This window comes from Aegilops tauschii, chromosome 5 (genome assembly GCF_002575655.3).
Source record: "Aegilops tauschii subsp. strangulata cultivar AL8/78 chromosome 5, Aet v6.0, whole genome shotgun sequence".
In the NCBI taxonomy this organism is placed as follows: Eukaryota; Viridiplantae; Streptophyta; class Magnoliopsida; order Poales; family Poaceae; genus Aegilops; species Aegilops tauschii.
The window spans coordinates 40,782,247-40,800,866 of record NC_053039.3 but is presented as its reverse complement, the minus strand read 5'-3'; the positions used below and the strand labels follow the sequence as shown (position 1 = coordinate 40,800,866).

Sequence of the window (18,620 nt, the reverse complement as noted above, 5' to 3'; positions counted from 1 at the left end):
CAATTTCCTACAATCCAAATAAGCCCTTATATACTATTTGTCTGACTATTGATCAAGCTTGAACTTTTAATTGTTTGGGCATCTTACATAAGAAGAAAAAAGCATACCTGGAGTATGTCATAAGCAAACAATTGACAAGCTGATCGTCAATTCTTCTAAAAGAGAACTTTGATTACTTGTATGAATTGCTTAGTGCTTAAGGACTAGGACCGCGTGTTTAGCCTAGTGCCTAATGCTGAGGCTTTTACACCAAACTCAAACCATTTATACACCACTTGATGAGCTAATCAGATGAGTAATCAGGCACCAAGGGGTGTAAAGCTTAAAAAGGAAACAAAAAGAGTACAAACCAGAGGTCATTTGGGGAGGAAGGGTCATTAGGGTTGTACTTAGTGTTGGAGTCCACATCACTTTGAGCTGGCTGCGATTTAACTTGGCTTCCTCAAAAAGATTAAGAAAGTTTCACTGAGTGTAGTGTACCATGCTGTTAGGGATTGGTGGGAATATTCATTCAGTCTCATTCTAATCTAACAATGAATGCATGTTTTTTTACACAGATTTTCATAGTATGATATCCACAATTCTGTTAAGCATCCATGATATGTGTCGATAACTAGTGGACATAAAGCGGGTTTTTTACCAGTTAAACTCTGGAAAGATCTAGTGTGCATACGTGGAAAGTATCCGGTACTCACGCGCTTGTTATCACAACTTGAATCTATGTTATGTCTAAAATTTGAAATATAACCAACAAACATAATAATTTCGTTATCAAATCTGGTAATGGGCCGACTTCAAAGCCCAGCTTACATTAGGTACTATTTAGTGTCGAATTTGTCTATATTTTTCTTTGGCCTCTGCTCTGAAAGGTATCAAGAATATTTTTCTTTGCCTGTAATTTTCTACTGAAGCGCAGTCACATACTATGTGAATACTTGCACCCGAATTTAAACCCCAATGAGTAGAATGGTGCCACCACGACCTCGCCAAAAAGAGCGATCATTCAGTCAGTTCAGAGTATTATAGTCTCAACTATTTCAGGCATATACTGTCCTCTGGAGCCCCCTAAAGATCAGGTCACTCAGTGCCATAGGTTCAGTCTCAGCGAGCTCTATCCACAAAACCTAACTTCAATTTTGTATAGCACAAAAAGGTGCTACTGTCCAAAAGGCTTTCCATGGGTGGAGAACCAACTAGATTTTGGTGCTGTATCAGCCATCTTGGCAAACAGAATCTAGTTCTTGATAGCCTTTCTGGGAAGTACCACATAATGTAGTGTATGGCAAATATTATATGCTCATATTTAAGCAGACACAACATATGAGCCACTGGTCTATTGACAAGTAGACTGGTATTTTCGCAAGATGCAGTTAGCTAGTTGTGAGCAATCTTTTGGTTTTCTAGTGTTCTAGCTTGGAAGTTGCACCTACCACTATTTTCTGCAGATTACATTCTTAATGGAGGGCTATGGTTGTGCACTCAAAAGTTGTTGGAAAGAAAATACCCTGTATTTTAGTGCATTGTAGTACACAAAAGTAGGCAAAGTTTCTGTGAAAATATAGATGCAAGGGAAAATAAGCAGCCAAAACAGCAATTAGCAAAAGTGATAGTGGTACTGAATTTAAGTCTGTAATTCCTAGAAAAATAGACGGTCAAACTAGCAATGTTGCTACCGAGCATGTGGGTTAGCTGCTGATGTTACTAGGGTTAATTTGGTCGTCTTACGTCACAGCTCAAAGTTGTGGACCCTGAAGCTGATATTCTAGCAATGGTGGCTTCAGTGTGTGGTGCAGTGGCAGCCACTCCTCCCTCCCCCTTCTGCAGCCATCCCAATAATGTTGGTCTTATTCTTATCTTCACCCTGTTTTTAACACACTATATTACTGCTTTCTACTACTCTTTTTATCACCAGAAGCTTAGCACTATATTATCACAGTGTTTTCATCTTCTTCCAAAACCACACTATGGCACTGAAAACTAAGCTAGACAGGCTCAATGTCCAGGTTCAGACTAGTGGAATTTCTTTTCATTTTTCTTAAGATAAGACGAGTGAAAATTAAGTGATAGTACGTCCTTTTGCCCATGTTTATAACTCAGCAAATTCCAGACAGCTGAAAACCAAATTTGAAAAATGAAATGAAGATCAAAACCAAAATTGGATGAAAAGTGTCGATACAACTTCATCATATTATCCGGCACTTGACTTCTTGGAATCTGTAAATGGACAAGACGGTCCTTTTCTAATCAACACTAAGCAGCACCCAAACTAGAGAGCAACTAGTTAACGGCCGCTCCCTCCGGTCGGGAGCCTCACGACGATCAGCGTCACTTGACGCGCTCTCAGCCGCCCGCCACGTGTCGCGTTCTGGTCGCTTCCTCCGGATTTGTTTTTTATTTTATTTTTCCGCACGCGTTTTCGGCTTTTTAAACGGTTTTTTTTATGTTTCGGTTTTCCACAGGTCTTCCTTGACATTTGGACAAAAAAAATATTTTTTGCGTGAAAAAACGCGTTTTCTTACTTTTTTTTTGCGAGTCACGGTTTTGCTTTCGCGAGATTCACGGCAGTGCCTCTTAGAAACGAAACAAAAAACATATTTTCTGTTTTTTTCTTCCGTGAGTCACAGTTTTGCTTCCGCGAGAGGCACGGTTGTGCTTTCATGAGAGGCACGACCGTGCCTCTCGAGAACGGAAAAAACGCGTTTTCTGTTTTTTTCTTCCGCGAGAGGCACAGTTTTGCTTTCGCGAGAGGCACGACCATGCCTCTCTCGGAAACGAAAAAAACACGTTCTCTATATTTTCCCTTCCGACAGAGGCATGGTTTTGCTTCCGCAAGAGGCACGGCCGTGCCTCTCAGAAACGAAAAGGAAATGTGTTTTCTCTTTTTTTTTCTTCCATGAGTGAGCACTGTTTTGCTTCCGCGAGAGCCACAGTTGTGATTTCGCGAGAGGCACGCGCGTGTATCTTTCGGAAAGGAAAAAATCCATGCTCCCGGTTCGGTTTTTTTCGTTCGGTTTTTTCATGAATTTTTTCGTCAAAACCTATCAACATGAGATTTAGTTTTGAAGATCTCGACGCAAGGAATCCAATGGTGAAAACGGTTCGAGATTTGGACACACGATTTAAGAGATAAAACGTTTTGAATAAACAGATCTACGAAAAAGGGGAAAACTCCCTGGTTGCGACAAGTGGCGCAGCAACCGCCACTTGTCCCAACCTGAGAAGGTGGGAGTGATCTTTGCAATGAGTACTCCTCAATTAGTGATTTCGCCCAAACTAAGACAGCGCGCAAAATCATAGGCCCATTGGAAGGCCCAACTGCAGAATAGTTACCCAAACAAACATCTGAAATTCCAGCTTAATCTCCTTTTTTGCGGAAAATCCTATACGACGCGTGTCGCGTCAAGTTGTCGAGGATTCGCACAGGCTTCACGAGTGAACGATGCAATCTGGGCCGGCACATTAATCGTTTCAGCTATCCTGGTTTTCGTAACATTCAGAGATTCCCGGTCGGTTTTTTCTGGTTTTGGGAACCTTCTAGAAGGTTTCTGAACTGGTTTTCTTCTTCTTCTTTTTCCTGTTTTGTTTCTTCTTTGATTTTCATCATTCCTGTTTTTTTTTGCTTTTCTACCTTTTTTCTCTTTTTTATTTCTTTTTCTTTACTCTGTTGTTTTCCTTTTCCATTTGTTTTTAAAATGTTGTTTTCAAAAATTGTTTGGAAATTTCAAAAAAGTTTGTGTTTCCAAAAAATTTTCTCATTTTCTAAATTTGTTCGCAAATTTCAGTAAACATTCGTGTTTTCGATTTTATTCGGGAAGTTAAAAATATTGTTCGTGTTTTCCAATTTTGTTAACAGTTTCAAAAAATATTCCCGTTTATGAAAACGTTTTAGTTCTCTAGAAACTGGATCACGAAATTTGAAAAGTGTTCGTGCTTTGTAAAAATTTTTATTTTTATTTTTTATGAACATGAAGGAAAAAATGTTGTGTCTTCAAAAATTGTTCTCAAAATTCAAAAAATATTCGTGTTTCCAAAAAAGTATCCTCATGTTCAAATTCGTTCAGGGAGATTTAGAAATGTTCACTTTTGCGAAAAATAAATGTTCAAATTAACAAATTTATTCGCAAATTCAAATAATGTTCGTTAATTCTAAAAGCTCGTGTAAAAATTTATTCACAAATACATAAAATGTTCTTATTTTCCAAATGTGTACCCAATTCATTAAATATGTTCACATGTTTCATAAAAAAGTGACTTTCAAAACACGTCCTCTTTTTTTAAAAAAATAGTGTTTTAAAAAATTATTCACATTGTAAATTTTGTGCATGATTTCAAAACTTGTTCATAGATTCAAAAAAATCCATTTTTCATAAAAAGTTGGGTTTTCTAAATTTTGTTCATAGATTTGAAAAGTGGTCGCATTTCTAAAAATATTGGAAAGTGCTTGGCTTCAGCCGTCGGATTGTACGCAAGCATCTGTCATCTCTTCCGTGCAATGCTTGTCACTGATCCGCTATAGTGAGTTTCTGCGGCAATTTCTTTATTGCAAAAAGAGTTGTAACAAGATCTCTGTTACAAAAAAAAGATAAAAAGAATTGCAACGAGGTGTCTAGTATAAAAAAAATTGCGACAAAACCTCTGTTGCAAAAAACCTGTAATAAGACCTCTTGCAAAAAAAACTGTAACAAGACCTTTGTTGCAAAACAATCTACAATTTGACCTATGTTTTAAAATTTTCTGCAACATGACTTGTGTTACAGATATTTCTCGCAACAGGCCATGTGTTGCAATGATAGAAGGTGACACTCGGCGGCTGAATCAACCGGATCCGATGGCTCGCGATGCGGCGGATATAAAAAGATCCATCGGCTGATGCGTAGTAGCGCGCTTCTCCCTTTTTGAAAAAAAATATGTTCAAAATTTAAAAAGAGCTGTCGTTAGCAACGCTCGCTTAGGAACATGAGATCTTGTGATCAAATCCAGGCGAGCGCATATTTTTTGCGGATTTTAGTGCTACAGTTTCGACACTGGTTTACAGTGGCCTGCTCGCGGCAACCTCTAATGGGCCGGCTCAGTCTCGCTTGCCCTTGTGCGTCGCGGCTCTGTTTGACGCAAAATGCGTCAAATAGGAAGTCCCCTTTTTGCCAATCCATCATTCCAAGTTGCATATGTCCATCATTCCAAGTTTTAACTGGGGCAAGCTTTCTTCATGTAGGTGACGACAGTTGTTTATTGGGTGCGCTACGTCTCGCTTGTAACGAGACTGTAGCTCGCCTCGCCACAAGCGATAGTGCGTACTGGACCAACCCTGTATTTAGTTTACGATGTTGGTCTTTCCTTTTTAGTTTCTATTTTACTTTTTAATTTCTAAACAATTTAAACAATTTTTTAAATGTTCGCTCACACTTTGGAAATTATGTTCACGGCATTTTTAAATGTTCGTAAAAATCTTTAGAAAATGTACCATTCAAAAATTAATTCATGAAATTTATTAATTTTCAGGTTTAAAACATGTTTCATGACAATTATAAAATTTGAATGTACAATTTGGTCGCAGAATTTCAAAAATAGTCATAACAAAAAAATTGTCATTTAGAAAAATGTGGTACCCACATAAAGAAAAAGTGAGACATAATAAAAAAATGTGTTAATTGTTTTTTTAGTTTGTTCAAATGTGTGTTAAAAAATGTGCACTGTGAATTAAAAGAAAAGTTCAATGTGCATTTTGCAAATTTTCAATATGTATTGGAATAATTGTTCAATGTGTATTCGTAAAATTTCAACGTGTTACTGAAAGATGTTGAACCAATATACCTACAATGTTCAATGTGTACTGACAGAAAATGTCATGTATTCGAAAATAAAAAAAACAAGGGAAACCGATAAGTAAAAGACATGCAAAAAATATGTGGAAGGTTCTAAAGCAGGTCCATAAAAGCATCCCAAAATCATGCTATTGGGCCGGCCTACTAAGGGGTATTCTTGAGGTGACTAGGTAGCCTCTGCAACAAACACAACCACCGTTCTCTGGTGCCCGCGCCCGCAACCATTGGCCGGCCCATTATACACGGCTACGCGGTTGCTTCTCTTTGCCGGCGCCAATTCTAGTTCGCTCGATCAATGATTGACCGATCGACAGTTGATCAGTCGACCAGTCAACCGTTGACTATTTCAAAAAGCACAACAAAATCCCAAAATCAACTTTTTTTTGAAAAAATCACGAATTAAAAAAATATAGATTTCAACAAAGTTCAAGAGTATGGACAAAAGTTCAACAATCTGACAAAATTCAGGGGTTTTTAGCAAAAAAATTTAGTTTGCAAATTTGGATTTTTAAATCATTATTTAGAAAGTTCATGATTTTTTTTTAAAAATCATAAATTTTGAAAAATTTAGTGGACTTTATAGTTCAAGGATTTGAAAACGCTCATTCATTCTGAAGAAAAATCATCAACTTTGAAAAAAAGTTCTAAAATTTGGAAAAAGTTCACAATTTTACAAAAAATGTTCATCAATTTTGAAAAATAAATTACAAATTTTAGAAAAGTTGATCGATTTTGAAACAAAATGGTTCATGAATTTGAAAAAAGTGCATCAGTTATGGAAAAAAATCATTGATTTGAAAAATCTTCATAGATTCTGAAAAAAATCATGGATTCACGGAGGGATTTTGAAAACAGAAACTGAATAAAGTTCACGGATTTGAATAAAGTTCATGAAAATTGAAAAAAAAAGATCACTAGAGAGTTAGCAAAAAAGGGAAAAACAAGTTTACGGATTTGAATTTTTTTGTGAAATTTGAAAAATAAGTGTGCGAAGTTGAAAAGGATTCACAAATTTGAGAAAAATCACGAATTTGAAAAAGTTTCAAATTATTAAAAATTTCACGCATTCGAGAAAATCAGGAAGAAAAGAAAAAGAAAAAAACCATGTAAAAACCGCCTAAAGCCGAATAAAAGGAAAACCAGGTTCTTTTCTTTTAGTGTTACATAAGGCGCACAACAAAACAAGAAAAAAAAAGAACTTAGATACAGCATGTTTTTTTTAACCTACTTAGATGCAGCAGGTGAGTCGTCCTAATTTGTTAGCGAATAGGATTTTCCCAAAGCGAGGTATTGCATTTGCGGTTACTTCTCTTCTTTTTTTTAGGTGAAGCATTGGCAGGTATTAGCCAGTAATGTCTGGCCTTGAGTATAATTTGTTGGGCTGGATTATGATTTTACTGGCCTGTTAGTGCCCTGAGTGGTCTTCTGGAACTTGCACTTGTCGTCCCTGTCGTGCTGCTGGTAGTACTGCAGAATGGCATCAGTGAGAGAAAAAGAATAACCAAATTTTGTTACGTACGTTTTTCTTTTCTTTTTATAACATCAAATTTCATAATAATCCCTAGACATAAGTTAGGGAGATGCTAAGTAATGTTGGAATACTTAACTTTGCCTTTCCTTGCAAGTTCCTTTCTACACCCGAGCTCAAATGAGCTCGGGATAAACAGTAACTCAAAAGACATTTAAAAAATGTTGAAAAAAATCTGAATTTTTTTATGGAAAGCTTTGACAAATGTTCTAAGAGCTTGCATCAGAAAATCACATTTTCTGAAGTCGTACCAAAAAATAAAAAGACCAGTGCCTCCAATATTCTTTCGAAAGTAGCATTTTCATAGGATCGATTTTACTGATCACCCAAGCTCATTTGAGCTCGGGTACAAAAACTTCACGTCCGTCTTTATGCTTGATGCTCCCGGGTGCCAGAACGCCCGTGTAACTGCATTATTTTTCTTTCATTCGCTGCTAGTAGCCAACTTGATGGGAGCTCATTAAAGGAAGGTGTGAAATCAGAGCACCAAGAGAGTGAAAATGTGTCAGCTCAACTGTGCTACCAGAGCACCAAAGCCACCAACCAACAACTATGACCACACATCTCGTCTCTTTACTGTCTTGTGTCAAAGGGCAGCACCGCAGTGTGAAACTTGCACAAACTGTCAATTTCGCACTGCGCCCACCACATTTATTCCGGAGAGCTCAACCACCTGTGGAAGTGAAGCATCATCATCTCAACCACCACCACCCATTGCCACCCCAATAATCACCAAAGGGATAACAAGTACTACTACTAGCACTACCGTTTCCACATCCATGTCAGTTCTTGGAGCTAGAACAAGAGAGTTGATAGCCAAATCCCAAGTTTTTATCCTTCTCCTTTATGTAAAATACTTTGCAATTTAATATACGCAGCAGGACACTATGGTACTAGTACCATTTTCACTAAAGAAAACGTGGCCCGTGCTAGCATCATCATCATCATGCTGCTTTCAACAAATTATCACACAAAATCTTCTCCCAAGGACAAAGTTGCTGACTTTATGGTTGCCATGTCCTGAGTGAGCCTACTTAGCATATATGATAATGAATAATATGGAGCCCGGTGTCTCTTTCCATGCACCAACCTCCTCACCAGCAAGCAACCAAAAGGACAATGAAACAAGAGGAAAGTGGGGAACAAAGGGAGGAAAGCATGGGAAAACAAAAGTGCACGAATCATCTTTCCCTGGCCTAAATCTACAGGACAGGCAAGTGACCACCTCTTAACACCGACTGTTTCGGTTCCAAACACACCTCACAACAAGTAGATTCAGTTAAACTTTCCAAATATTTGGGATATTTTCCAAATATCCGAAACTTTCCAACGGGGGTTACAAGTTCGGTGGATCGATCGATGTGATAGCGCAACCTTGATTCTGTAGTGGGTTGTTAGATGCTGCTTGACAAGCATGTTGTTTTGGTCAGAAATTCAGTGTAAGATTGCCCAGTAAGCTCTTTCAGGATTAATCAACTAGGAAGGAGTATATGCTAAGGCAGGTGCGGTTGCCACCTAGAGCCAGAAAGAATATAAGCAACTTCGGTTCAAAGCAAGAAGATAGTGGTGCCATGATACAGATGATACATTTTTAGGGGAAAAGGTGTGTGATATTGACAATGACAACATGGGGATAACATACACTACAAAAACCATCACTACATGTATCGACAGGTTGCCTCCATTGTGAATACATAGGATGATCATCCGTGCTAACTACCAGCGACACGCCTACCGCGTGCGTGCCAACGACTTCCTCTCGCTCGGATCAAAGTGGAAAGGAAAACACCAAGAAACACAACAATACTCACATAGGATAGAGGCAGTCGGGGCACTTCGCCACCAACACCACATCACTCTCTGATTCTAAGCAAGCAGCAGCATCCCCTTCGCCCACGGCGCCACCGACGGAACAACAAGGCGAAGTAGGTTTGCTGCTGGTTGCTTGCTCCTCTCTGAAGAAACCACAAAGGGGATGGATGGATGGATCAGCTTATGCTTCTTCATCACATCACCAACCCTGCAAGGACAAAATAGAGAATTGCTGTGAGATTTCCATTCACCAACCGACACCCGAACAATATCGTCAGCATCCTTTTACTAAGACACCATTTTTATTAGTATTCACTGCAACAATACTCTCCTTTGATACTATCTGAACTGCAAGATAAGGACACTTGCGTTGAATTAAAGACACTGTGATATAAAATGGCTACCAAATCAGATTAACTTATTGCTCATTCTCATTGTAACTTGCAGTGCAATCTAATGAGACATGGCACAGTTGAAATTGCCTAAAACACTGATGAGACTTGGCACAGCTGAAATGTCTACTAAAAAGTAAGTAAAACCTGATAGGACTTTGCAGAACTGAAAATTCTAAGAAGAAAAGTCATGAAAGGGATGATATATCTCTTCCTTACCTTGTTCTGTTCATGTCCACGAACACTTGGCGCCTAGTCACGGAGGATGACGGAGTCGGCGATCTCCATGAGCGGCGCAAGGGTCTCGGGCGCGAACTTGCGCGCGAACATGTGGGAGTAGGTCCCGTTGGACTTCCTGAGCTCCCTGATGAGGTCCCCGGAGACCTCCTCCGGCTGGTAGGTGTGCGGGTGGCCGCCGACGGCGTCGGTCCAGTTGACCCTGGTGAGCGTGTACTTGGTGCAGCCGTCGGGGTCCTGCATGTCGAGCAGCGTCGGGAAGTAGTGCTCCTCCGGGTAGCACGAGTCCTTCTCCTTGACGAGGCACGGCGCCTTGAACTTGTTCCAGAGCCGCCTGTCCCTGACCACCATGACGGCGTGCCTCCTGGCGAGCACGAAGAACTGGGAGCCGACGCGGAAGCGGTCGAAGGGCACCTCCGGGAGCATCACGTTGTCGCCGCGCGCGTAGTAGCGGGCGTACAGCGTGGGCTCGCTGTCCAGGATCTCGATGAAGCTGCGGTGGCGGCGGTGGCGGCCGGCATTGTTGTCGGTGAGGAGGGTGCGGTAGAGGGCGGGGAACGGGAGGAGCGGGACGCAGGACTGGGAGAGCAGCGCGAAGAATTGGTTGGCCGGGTCGTCGAGCAGCGCGGTGGCGAGGAGGCGGCGCGCGGCGGAGATGAGCGTGGCGGAGGCGCGCGCCGTGGCCTTGCCCCGGATGATGCGGCCGCGGAAGGAGGGGGTCGGCGGCAGCGTGAGGTTGGCGGCGGGGTCGGCGTGGACGTAGAGGTTGAGGAGGCCGTGGTGCCCCGCGAAGAACTTCTCCCAGAGCGGCGCGAAGACGAGGTCGGAGTTGGTGAGGAAGAGGAAGGCCACCTTGGGCCGCGCCTGCGGGCGGCGGCCGAAGACGCCGAAGGAGGAGGGCGCCGCGCCGGAGCCGGAGCCGGAGCCGGCGGCGGGCGCGGCCGAGAGGAGCACGGCGCGGCGGAAGAGCGCGAGGTCCTCCGTCTCGTCGGCGTCCGGGATGGCCGGGAGCGTCTTGGGCATCAGCAGGCGCGGCGCCAGGTAGTACACCGCCGGCATGGACAGCAGCAGCAGGAACGACAGCACGTACGGCGACGCGTACGCCATGCCCGGCAGCGGCGCTCCGGCGAAAACGCGCGCTGGAGAAACCGAAAAGGAAATCCCGGATCTTGGCGCCGGGGAAGAAGGCCAAGACGAGGATCACAGGGAGATCCTGCTGCTCAGGACGGGCCGGACGGATCTCGCGGGCAAGGACGAGCACCCCCCGGGCATGGATCGAGCAGGGAGGAAAGATTTCACCAGCCGAGAGCGCTCGCGCACCTGGAGGATCAAACGGCAGGCGGGCGGGAAGGACAGAGGCGAGCTCCGGTTCCGTGGCGCCAAATCTGCTGCTGGTGGTGCTCGGATCGGATCTCGCGGTTCTGGCGGGACTGGGCTGCTCTTGATGGTGGCGGTGTTTGGAGGGTGGAGATGTTGGTTTTTGGAGGGAGAAGAGGGGGGAGGTTGGGGGGGAAGAGAGGAGTGAGGTGAGGTGAGGTGTTGTGCTCTGCTGCTTTTGTGGGACTCTGCTCTGCTCTCATCTGCTCCACTCTGCAGCCTGTCCTAATCCCACCATCCATTAATTTGAATAATAAATGTAGGTACAATTACCTTCGTTCATGACGTGCAATCGAACGTACTAGTACTAATCTCCTTCGATTATAATAACTCTGTCCAAATTGAACCCGCAACAATGTCTTATACACGTTTTTTGACACTATTCACATTGTGGGACGGAAGGAGTACTTTTTTTTTAATATTTGAGATTTGAATTCATATACTACTCCCCATTTTTATACCCTAGTTGTCCAACATAACCTGTGGCGATTTATTACTTGCTGAATTGCAAGGAGCGGGTGCCAAAATGTAATTCATACTTTTTTGCAGCTCTTCCAATCGATGGATGGATAAATTAACGTATGTCGCCAAACCCTTATTGAATAGGCTACGCCGCGTCGACACCATGATTTGGTTGTGGTTTCTAAACCAGATGACCTTTCTTTTTGTGGTGATCCCTATATTTGACCTCTAAATTTATGGTTTGTCCTTTTCGGCGACCCTATTATTGGTTTGGAATGGCAGAGATTAAATCTAACGCAAAAGGCATACATGCTATGGGTCGGTAAGTAAATGCAAATTCTGTAGAAACACAAAATTCAATTTCCTCGCGTTGCTTTGTCGTTGGATTTGCACTGAGCTTGCACCCAGGGGCAAAATGCATGCAATTTGACCCCACTCCATGATTAGATCGGAAAATCTGAAGTTGACGCAAATTGTCAATGTTATGTCTACTCAAAGACCTGTTTAGAAGAAGAACAAAATTGTTTAGAAATTTCATGCTCAGCGTCATGTTAAAAGGTGCAGGCTATGGTTATTTTTAATAGCAGTGGCTCAAAAGAAACAGTTGTAGTCTAGTACATCCAAAATATAAGTCACTCAATTTTAATATCAAGATACTACACCCTGTAGCTCACCAAAAAGGGACAATTTGAACATTAACATAGCTCTAAAATATTACTGCAACCACTAGTTTTTTTTATCCTAGTATATGTACAACAGCCGGTAAAAATTGTAATATTCTAAGGGGTCCTATGATTCAAAAGTTTTTCATAGGAATTTTAGATATTAGAGTCCTTCGGATTTTTTTCCCTGTGTTAGTTGTTTGTTTCATAGGATTAAATCCTATAAGAATTTCTCCTAAGGATTTCTTTGTACTACTTCTCATGGGATTTCTAGCACTCGCTTAAACCTCTTTAAAAGAATCATTTGTTTTTCCTGTGATGCAATCAAATAATCCAAAATCCTATAGGATCGAGATTCCAATCCTATGTTTTTGTTTCTATTCCCGTGTTTTTAGAATCATGCGAAACAAAGAGGCCCTAAAAGTACTTCTTGAGACCAAATATATGCACATGATTTTCAAGTTCTCAATCTAAAGTTTTAAGATTCTAGGTTAAGGCATATTCAAAATATCTCATTGGGGATCACACAAAGTCTCGTGGCCAAACATGTTTAAATTTCCCGCAATAAACATGTTTAGATTGCATTCAGAAGTCGATAGTATCAGAGGGACAAAAATCATGTTTAAAAGGTCAAACATGGAAAATAGTGGTAAGCTACCCCCTAGGAACCACCAAACCATCTGTCCATGATCTTATGCCAACCATAGCTAAAATTGATAGAAGATTATCTGGAGTTGCAAACTTCATGAATTATGCTGGCAGATTGACATATGTTAACTCGGCGGCTGCATCTATGCCCATTTTTGCTATGTGTACTTTCAAGGTTCACTATACCATCTTGGAACATGTCAACAAAGCTGCCAGGAATTTCCCTAGAGGCAATAATAAAATGGTTATTATTGTATTTCCTTGTTCATGATAATTGTCTGTTGTTCATGCTATAATTGTATTAACTGGAAACCGTAATACATGTGTGAATACATAGAGCACAACATGTCCCTAGTAAGCCTCTAGTTGACTAGCTCGTTGATCAATAGATGGTTATGGTTTCCTGACCATGGACATTGGATGTCATTGATAACGGGATCACATCATTAGGAGAATGATGTGATGGACAAGACCCAATCCTAAGCATAGCACAAGATCGTGTAGTTCGTTTGCTAGAGCTTTTCTAATGTCAAGTATCATTTCCTTAGACCATGAGATTGTGCAACTCCCGGATACCGTAGGAATGCTTTGGGTGTACCAAACGTCACAACGTAACTGGGTGGCTATAAAGGTGCACTACAGGTATCTCCGAAAGTGTCTGTTGGGTTGGCACGAATCGAGACTGGGATTTGTCACTCCGTATGACGGAGAGGTATCTCTGGGCGCACTCGGTAATGCATCATCATAATGAGCTCAATGTGACCAAGTGGTTGGTCACGGGATCATGCATTACGGTACGAGTAAAGTGACTTGTCGGTAACGAGATTGAACGAGGTATTGGGATACCGACGATCGAATCTCGGGCAAGTAACATACCGATAGACAAAGGGAATTGTATACGGGATTGATTGAATCCTCGACATTGTGGTTCATCCGATGAGATCATCGAGGAGCATGTGGGAGCCAACATGGGTATCCAGATCCCGCTGTTGGTTATTGACCGGAGAGTCATCTCGGTCATGTCTGCGTGTCTCCCGAACCCGTAGGGTCTACACACTTAAGGTTCGGTGACGCTAGGGTTGTAGAGATATTAGTATGCGGTAACCCGAAAGTTGTTCGGAGTCCCGGATGAGATCCCGGACACGGGGAGTTCCGGAATGGTCCGGAGGTAAAGATTTATATATGGGAAGTCTTGTTTTGGTCGCCGGAAAAGTTTCGCGCATTATCGGTATTGTACCGGGAGTGCTGAAAGGGGTCTGGGGGTCCACCAAGGGGGTCCACCTGCCCCGGGGGGCCACATGGGCTGTAGGGGTGTGCGCCTTGGCCTATATGGGCCAAGGGCACCATCCCCAAGAGGCCCATGCGCCAAGAGATAAGGGAAATGGAGAGTCCTAAAAGGGGAAGGCACCTCCTAGGTGCCTTGGGGAGGATGGACTCCTCCCTGGCCGCACCCTTCCTTGGAGGAAGGGCCAAGGCTGCGCCCCCCTCTCCCTTGCCCCTATATATATGTGGGGAGGGGGAGGGCAGCAATACCCCAAGCCCTGGCGCCTCCCTCCCTCCCGTGACACCTCTTCCTCCCCACTTGCGCTTGGCGAAGCCCTGCCGGGATCCCGCTACTTCCACCACCACGCCGTCGTGCTGCTGGATCTCCATCAACTTCTCCTCCCCCCTTGCTGGATCAAGAAGGAGGAGACGTCCCCGCTCCGTACGTGTGTTGAACGTGGAGGTGCCGTCCGTTCGGCGCTAGGATCATCGGTGATTTGGATCACGACGAGTACGACTCCATCAACCCCGTTCTCTTGAACGCTTCCGCTCGCGATCTACAAGGGTATGTAGATGCACTCGTCCCCTCTCGTTGCTAGCATCTCCTAGATTGATCTTGGTGACACGTAGGAAAATTTTGAATTTCTGCTACGTTCCCCAACAGTGGCATCATGAGCCAGGTCTATGCGTAGATTCTATGCACGAGTAGAACACAAAGTAGTTGTGGGCGATGATTTGTTAAATTTGCTTGCCGTTACTAGTCTTATCTTGATTCGGCGGCATTGTGGGATGAAGCGGCCTGGACCGACCTTACACGTACTCTTACGTGAGACAGGTTCCACCGACTGACACGCACTTGATGCATAAGGTGGCTAGCGGGTGTCTGTCTCTCCCACTTTAGTTGGATCAGATTCGATGAAAAGGGTCCTTATGAAGGGTAAATAGCAATTGGCATATCACCGTTGTGGCTTTTGCGTAGGTAAGAAACGTTCTTGCTAGAAACCCATAGCAGCCAGGTAAAACATGCAACAACAATTAGAAGACGTCTAACTTGTTTTTGCAGGGTATGCTATGTGATGTGATATGGCCAAAAGGATGTGATGAATTATATATGTGATGTATGAGATTGATCATGTTCTTGTAATAGGAATCACGACTTGCATGTCGATGAGTATGACAACCGGCAGGAGCCATAGGAGTTGTCTTAATTTATTGTATGACCTGCGTGTCAATGAAAACGCCATGTAATTACTTTACTTTATTGCTAACCGTTAGCCATAGTAGTAGAAGTAATAGTTGGCGAGACAACTTCATGAGGACACGATGATGGAGATCATGATGATGGAGATCATGGTGTCATGCCGGTGACGAAGGTGATCATGCGGCGCCTCGAAGATGGAGATCAAAGGCGCAAGATGATATTGGCCATATCATGTCACTTTATGATTTGCATGTGATGTTTGTCATGTTTACATCTTATTTGCTTAGAACGACGGTAGCATAAATAAGATGATCCCTCACTAAAATTTCAAGAGATGTGTTCCCCCTAACTGTGCACCGTTGCGAAGGTTCGTTGTTTCGAAGCACCACGTGATGATCGGGTGTGATAGATTCTAACGTTCGCATACAACGGGTGTTGACGAGCCTAGCATGTACAGACATGGCCTTAGAACACAAGCAAAACACTTAGGTTGACTTGACGAGCCTAGCATGTACAAACATGGCCTCGGAACACAAGAGACCGAAAGGTCGAACATGAGTCGTATAGTAGATAAGATCAACATGGAGATGTTCACCGATGATGACTAGTCCGTCTCATGTGATGATCGGACACGGCCTAGTCGATTCGGATCATGTATCACTTAGATGCCTAGAGGGATGTCTATCTAAGTGGGAGTTCATTAAATAATCAGATGAACTTAATTATCATGAACATAGTCAAAAGGTCTTTGCAAATAATGTCGTAGCTTACGCTTTAGTTCTACTAAGATATGTTCCTAGAGAAAATTTAGTTGAAAGTTGATAGTAGCAATTATGCGGACTAGGTCCGTAAACTGAGGATTGTCCTCGTTGCTGCACAGAAGGCTTATGTCCTTAATGCACCGCTCGGTGTGCTGAACCTCGAGCGTCGTCTGTAGATGTTACGAAACATCTGACATACACGTTTTGATGACTACGTGATAGTTCAGTGTGTGATGCTAACGGTTTAAAATTATGGCACCAAAAACGGTTTTGAAACGTCGCAGAACATATGAGATGTTCCAAAGACTGAAATTGGGATTTCAGACTAATGCCCACGTCAAGAGGTATGAGACCTCTGACAAGTTTCTTAAGCCTGCAAACTAAGGGAGAAAAGCTCAATCGTTGAGCATGTGCTCAGATTGTCTGAGTACTACAATCACTTTAATCGAGTGGGAGTTAATCTTCCAGATGAGATAGTGATGGTTCTCCATACTCACTGCCACCAAGCTATTAGAGCTTCGTGATGAACTATAACATATCAGGGATAGACATGATGATCCTTGAGCAACTCGCGATGTTTGACACCACGAAAGTAGAAATCAAGAAGGAGCATCAATTGTTGATGGTTAGTAAAACCACTAGTTTCTAGAAGGGCAAGGGCAAGAAGGGATACTTCATGAAACGGCAAATCAGTTGCTGCTCTAGTGAAGAAACCCAAGGTTGAACCCAAACCCGAGACTAAGTGCTTCTGAAATGAGGGGAACGGTCACTGAAGCAGAACTACCCTAGATACTTCGTAGATGAGAAGGCTGGCAAGGTCGACAGAAGTATATTGGATATACATTATATTAATGTGTACTTTACTAGTACTCCTAGTAGCACCAGGGTATTAGATACCGGTTCAGCTGCTAAGTGTTAGTAACTCGAAATAAAAGCTGCTGAATAAACGGAGACTAGCTAAAGGTGAGATGACGATATGTGTTGGAAGTGTTTCCAAGGTTAATGTGATCAAGCATCGCATGCTCCCTCTACCATCGAGATTGGGGTTAAACCTGACTAATTATTATTTGGTGTTTGCGTTGAGCATAGACATGATTGGATTATGTTTATCGCAATACGGTTATTCATTAAAGGAGAATAATGGTTAATCTGTCTATTTGAATAATACCTTCAATGGTCTTGCACCTAAAATGAATGGTTTATTGAATCTCGATCGTAGTGATACACATGTTCGTGCCAAAAGATATAAAATAGTAATGATAGTACCACATACTTGTGGCACTGCCATTTGAGTCATATTGGTATAGAACGCATGAAGAAGCTCCATGTAGATGGATCTTTGGACTCACTCGTTTTTGAAAAGATTGAGACATGCGAACCATGTCTATTAGTATATATGCATGAAGAAAGTCCATACAGATGGATCATTTGGACTCACTTGATTTTGAATCACTTGAGACATGCAAATCATACCACATGGGCAAGATGACTGAAAGGCGTCGTTTTCAGTAAGATGGAACAAGAGAGCAACTTGTTGGAAGTAATACATTTGATGTGTGCAGTCGAATGAGTGCTGAGGCACACAGTGGATATCGTTATGTTCTTACTTCACAGATGATTTGAGTAGATGCTGAGAATATTTACTTGATGAAACACAAGTCTGAATTATTGAAAGGTTCAAGTAATTTCAGAGTGAAGTTGAAGATCGTCGTGACAAGAGGATAAAATGTCTGTGATATGATCATAGAGATGAATATCTGAGTTACGAGTTTGGCACACAATTAAGAAATTGTGGAAATTGTTTCACGACTAATACCGCCTGGAACACCATATTGTGATGGTGTGTCCGAACATCATAACAGCACCCTATTGGATATGGTGCATACCATGATGTCTCTTATCGAATTACAACTATCATTTATGGGTTAGGCATTAGAGACAACCGCATTCACTTTAAATAGGGCACCACGCAATTCCGTTGAGACGACACCGTATGAACTATGGTTTAGAGAAACCTAAGCTGTCGTTTCTTAAAAGTTTGGGGCTGCGACGCTTATGTGAAAAAGTTTCAGGCTGATAAGCTCGAACCCAAAGCGGATAAATGCATCTTCATAGAATACCCAAAACAGTTGGGTATACCTCCTATTTCAGATCTGGAAGCAAAAGTGATTGTTTCTAGAAACGGGTCCTTCTCGAGGAAAAGTTTCTCTCGAAAGAATTGAGTGGAGGATGGTGGAGACTTGATGAGGTCATTGAACCGTCACTTCAACTAATGTGTAGCAGGGCACATGAAGTTGTTCCTGTGGCACCTACACCCATTGAAGTGGAAGCTTATGATAGTGATCATGAAACTTCAGATCAAGTCACTACAAAACCTCATAGGACGACTAGGATGCGTACTACTTCAGAGTGGTACGCAATCCTGTCTTGGAAGTCATGTTGCAAGATAACAATG

At 42.4% G+C, this 18,620-nt stretch overlaps 1 protein-coding gene across 1 annotated transcript; it reads right to left on the bottom strand.

Moving 5' to 3' along the window:
• Positions 1-8,938: 8,938 nt before the first annotated feature.
• LOC109774393 (glycosyltransferase BC10) lies at positions 8,939-11,388 on the bottom strand. The gene is made up of 2 exons (XM_020333107.4): positions 9,774-11,388; positions 8,939-9,370 (listed from the first exon to the last, which is right to left on the bottom strand). The coding sequence occupies exon 1, from the start codon at positions 10,896-10,898 to the stop codon at positions 9,807-9,809; it is 1,092 nt and encodes a 363-aa protein (XP_020188696.1). The 5' UTR covers positions 10,899-11,388; the 3' UTR covers positions 8,939-9,370; positions 9,774-9,806.
• Between the last annotated feature and the right edge of the window lie 7,232 nt (positions 11,389-18,620).